Below are 5,416 nucleotides of genomic sequence, written 5' to 3' on the forward strand. Positions count from 1 at the left end.
CAGGATATGGGTGTTTCAGGCTCTGCACTCTTATTGCTCACATCTTACCTGACAGACCGAACCTACCGGATAACTTGGAGAGGATCTACCAAAGAACCTTGCCCACTCAAAACAGGGGTTCCTCAGGGATCAGTCCTGGGTCACCTCCTCTTTTCTCTGTACACCAACTCTCTCGGGTCTGTCATTCATTCGCATGGCTTTTCTTACCACAGCTACGCAGATGACACCCAACTAATTCTCTCCTTTCCGGAGTCTGAAACTCAAGTAGCTGCACGTATCTCGGCCTGCCTGACTGACATTTCTTCTTGGATGTCCACACACCATCTGATGCTCAACCTCGACAAGACTGAGCTCCTTTTCAGTTTAAGTGTCAAATGTTTTCATTCAAATTTGGAAACATTCCAAGAAAAGAAAGTGACAAAAGAGAATTTAGAACACAATGTTAAACATTCTATTACAAAGTGGCTTTGTGATGTCATAGAATGTTGAACAGACAGAAGGGGGTTTACTTAGTAGATGTCCGTTCAGACCACACAGTCATTACTTTGCAGTAGTAAAGAGTACTTTCGAAAAGACCTAAAGATGAATATCCAAAGTTTGTGTCCGTATGGAATGAAGAGCATAATGGAGTGTATTTCCAGGGCGACACTTCTCTCACAACCTACCGACATCCCCGGCTTTTTACTGCAGTATTTGTCAGAGCTGATCAGTTTTAGAGAATCGTTCCCTGAAGATGATCCTAAGATTGTTACCTTCTGCTACCAAGAGATGTGGGGTAAGCTACTGTTTAAATATATGAAATATTCTATTTTTGTAATGGTTTGTGATGTCCTAATCTGATAAAGGCCTTTGCAGTAGATCAGTCAAGTAATGCTAGTTTGAGGCAGTAGTGTAGTCTAATGTGTTGTAGTGGGTATACTGTACCACATATATTTAAAGGATATAGGCCTTTTTTTTTGGGGGGGGGGGGCATATCAAAGTGTGGGGTCTGGGTGTCCTGCCCCAGGCTTATTTCAAGCATCAAAGATTTAATTTCCTGCATTCTGATACACTTTTATGCACCATTTTATGGTGGGAATACCTTTACTTATCCTTTGAGAAGGAAAACACAGATGACATTCAAAATATATAAAAAATAGAATGAAATATAAAGCAGTAAGGGGGCTTTCACATCAGGAACCTAAGCCTGGATCACAAAAGTTGACCCCAAAGCAACGAGGACAAGTCTCTCTGCATGTTCTGCAGTGTTAGTTTAGTTTGCTGTCACATTACTCAACCCCATATTTGTGAATACAAATATCTGAAGTGAAGGTTCTGTCACAAAACTATTTTGTTGCATATCTTTGCACATTTTTAAGTGGGTATATGGAAATCCTGGAGATTTCTTAGTGGGTATACTGCGTATACCTGCGTATCACGTAGACTACACCACTGGTGTGAGGTTTCTCAGATTTATACAGACAGCCAACCAACACAGTTGCTGTAAAGGACTGCATATTATTTGTTCAGTGTTGTGTAACTGATGTGTCGGCCAGTTTGGAATCGGGTATGAAAATGCACTAAAGATTTAGTATGCATTTTATAGTGAACATCAAAACAACATTAAACAGTTTTAGGTAGAATATGTCACTCTGTCCCTTACTAAACACGTATCACCCAGAAGAGAACTTCTCAAATTCCAGTAAAACCCACTCCATTGTCCAACATCAAAAATGTTTTAACAATTTTAATACAGGGCTAGTTTTGTCTAAATTTTGGCACACACTCAAAGAATTTTGATCAGGAATTAAGGCAAAATTGGGACATCACTAAAATAAAAATAAAATAAGTGTGATCACCACTCAGACATGATTTGAAAAATATGCAGTATGTACTAATCTTGTGTTTTTGTAAATGGCCTATTCCAGAGAATAAGTTCCTGAAAACAACAGTGAATCCAATCACCACCACCAAGACGTCACCAGAAGTTCCATCTCAGACTGAGCTAAAGGAGGCCCTGAAGACACTCTACTCAGATTTGGTGTCTTCTGGTGAACAAAAAAAGTTGAACCCATTAGGAAAAGACAAATATCCCTCTGCAACTCCCACATTCGTAAAACCAGCACCACCTCACTGTGTTGGAAGAAAGGTTGGAAAGAATGTAGCACCACCTGTCCTTGTTGTTAAGGGAGAAGAGAAGCCTGCACCACCTCCCTGTGTTGAAAGAAAGTTTGGGAAGAATGTAGCACCACCTGTCCTTGTTAAAGGAGAAGAGAAGCCTGCACCACCTCCCTGTGTTGAAAGAAAGTTTGGGAAGAATGTAGCACCACCTGTCCTTGTTAAAGGAGAAGAGAAGCCTGTACCACCTCCCTGTGTTGAAAGAAAGTTTTGGAAGAATGTAGCACCACCTGTCCTTGTTAAAGGAGAAGAGAAGCCTGTACCACCTCCCTGTGTTGAAAGAAAGTTTGGGAAGAATGTTGCCCCACCTGTCCTTGTTGTTAAGGGAGAAGATAATCCTGCACCACTTCCCTGTGTTGAAAGAAAGTTTGGGAAGAAAGTAGCACCACCTGTCCTTGTTGTTAAGGGAGAAGAGAAGCCTGCACCACCTCCCTGTGTTGAAAGAAAGTTTGGGAAGAATGTAGCACCACCTGTCCTTGTTGTTAAGGGAGAAGATAATCCTGCACCACTTCCCTGTGTTGAAAGAAAGTTTGGGAAGAAAGTAGCACCACCTGTCCTTGTTGTTAAGGGAGAAGAGAAGCCTGCACCACCTCCCTGTGTTAAAAGAAAGTTTGGGAAGAATGTAGCACCACCTGTCCTTGTTGTAAAGGGAGAAGAGAAGCCTGCACCACCTCCCTGTGTTAAAAGAAAGTTTGGGAAGAATGTAGCACCCCCTGTCCTTGTTGTTAAGGGAGAAGAGAAGCCTGCACCACCTCCCTGTGTTAAAAGAAAGTTTGGGAAGAATGTAGCACCCCCTGTCCTTGTTGTTAAGGGAGAAGAGAAGCCTGCACCACCTCCCCGCAATATCAACATGAAAACACGTAGAGTGTCCATATCTAGAGTTCCTAGTCCACCGCAGAGTGAAGCAACCACTGATGATATCATGAAGACGCCAGGAACACTAGAACTCAAAACAATTCATAAAAAATCACCTACGCCTAAAGCTTCAACATCCAGTGCCACCAGTGACCCCTCCAAACTTCCCAATATCCCAATATCAAAACTGACACAAAGTCTTGTTATTCCATCGAAGAAAACCATAGGTTCCCTCTCACTTGAGAACAGGGAGGTGGTGCCAGAACGTAGAGCACTGGGGCCATTAAAACGAGCACCAAAACTTGAAGCAGGCAGAGTACCAAACACAGAGAGAGCCAAGATAAGACCTACAACACCAAAGTTCCAGCAGCCAGAGGAGTGGAATCTGTCAAACAGATTACCAGAGAAGAAGAGGATTCTGTGGACAAACAGAGAGAAAGTAAAGCCAGTAGCGGAGCGGAAAGTTCAGGGTGCAGCCTTCACTAGACTAGCTTCTGTAGTAGTGAGCACAAACAAATGTAATCTGGCACCTACCCACACTTGCCCTCATTTAGCTCCTGCTTGCATCATAAGATACAAGCGTATGCAGATAAGAGCCTTACCTTTCGGCCACAATAGTCCTCATTAAATTCACATCACTATGGATTATAATTAAGACTACTACATAGGGATGTTAATAATTAACCATTTAACCGTTAACCAACAATAAGCATTTGGATCAATATTTGGTACAAAAATAATAATTATTAAAAGTAATTTAAAGAATTATTTTCCTTTGCATGGTAAAAGAAAAATAGGCTATGCATCCTATTTCTGCCAGTTTACTTGCTAGTGCAAACTGTGATGTGTCAACGACAATGCATGTAACATTGGGGCTGCACGACTAGTAGGCTACAAGTCTGCAGTTGTGCGTGGACGCTGAACACGGAAAGTATATCTGAGGGCGTTTTCACACCTGTAGTTCGTTTGCTTTGGTCCGAATCAGTTGGTGAGTTAGTAAACTTGGAGCAATTTGCCCTCGGTCGGTTTGGTTTGGTTTGGTTTCACTCCTGAGGCCTGTACTACGAAGCGAGATTTGGCGTTAACGAGCTAACTTCAGGTTCAACCCAGGGTTTTCTGTACTACGAAGGTGGATTAGTTGTTATCGGGTTCAATCGCCGTGGTAACTTATCCTGAACACCTAACCTGGTCGGGAGCAGGTTATGTTGGAGATTAGAGATCAACCGGTGTACTGACCAATCAATACTCGACTGATAACGGCGTCACCGTTCTTAGAAGATCAGCTGGAGCTTGGTGGGCGGAGAGAGGTGCGCTCAGAAAAGTTAAAACATTTAGAGACCGACAACCCTGTTAACATTCCCTGATGGGTATATTTATGAAAGATATAGATTTGAAGCGGAGGGAATTACATACAGGCTATTTGTCGGCTTCTTCAGCATTGTGTTGCCAATACGCACATCGGTTAGAATTGTGTTTTGATATTTTTTTATTTTCTCTCACAGCTTACCACTGCTGGGGTTGCAACTGAAATAAAAGGCTAAAGCAATGACAGTTCATGGAAAGCAAAAGTGTAATTATGGTCAGATCTTGTGCTTGACTGATGGGAAAGTGACTAGTCTAATGTAGGCTATTATAGTGGGTGTACTGTACTGTATATTGGCCAGAATCTGCCTTTGGGGAGGAGGGGGGCATATCATAGTGGGGGGGTCTGGGTGTCCTCCCCCAGGGAAGTTTTAAGCATCAACGACTTCATTTCCTGCATTCCGATACACTTTTATGCAAAAAAAAAAAACATAGGCTACCTTAGAAAAAGCACGGATAACAATTCAAAATCTATCAAAAATATAATCGAAAGTATGTTACGTGTCATTGGGCATTTTTAAGTGGGTATATAGACATCCTGGAGCTATCACGTAGACTACACCACTGGAAGTGATATTGATAGGATAAGCGTTGTGATTTACGCAAAACAGCGTCGGCTTTTTATGCCAGCTTTCCTTCCTGCATTTTGCCTGTAAAACCGTGTCTGTGTTCTTCATATTTATGTAGAATTATAGTTTGCTCTTCTTATGTAAAATATGCGGCTCTGGTAGATGTTTTCGATTGGTCATGCTGCGCAAACACCGCCTCTTTTATGTGAACGTGCGCGCCGCTGGATTGGGAAGCCCTGGGTTGATTGAACTAGTTGTTAACCAGCGTCGTGATACAGGTTATGCGGGACCGCGGTTGTTAGGTTTGGTGAAGCCGGATAACTGAAAGAAATCCAGGACACGTTGATCTTGATTCGTAGTACAGGCCTCTGGTCTAGTGGTCAAACCAGCTCATTTCATAAAAATGATCAGACATTCTTTCGCAAGAGACGTTACTACATCTGCTCTGGTCACCGAGACTTCGCTCTGCTCTG

At 42.4% G+C, this 5,416-nt stretch overlaps 1 protein-coding gene across 1 annotated transcript; it reads left to right on the top strand.

Annotated features, from left to right (window-relative positions):
* Positions 1–525: 525 nt before the first annotated feature.
* Positions 526–4,011, top strand: LOC116037588 (titin-like). The gene is made up of 2 exons (XM_031281528.2): positions 526–775; positions 1,908–4,011. The coding sequence occupies exons 1-2, from the start codon at positions 583–585 to the stop codon at positions 3,638–3,640; spliced, it is 1,926 nt and encodes a 641-aa protein (XP_031137388.1). The 5' UTR covers positions 526–582; the 3' UTR covers positions 3,641–4,011.
* The last annotated feature ends 1,405 nt before the right edge of the window (positions 4,012–5,416 follow it).

The sequence above is a fragment of the Sander lucioperca genome, chromosome 3 (assembly GCF_008315115.2).
Source record: "Sander lucioperca isolate FBNREF2018 chromosome 3, SLUC_FBN_1.2, whole genome shotgun sequence".
Lineage (NCBI taxonomy): Eukaryota > Metazoa > Chordata > Actinopteri > Perciformes > Percidae > Sander > Sander lucioperca.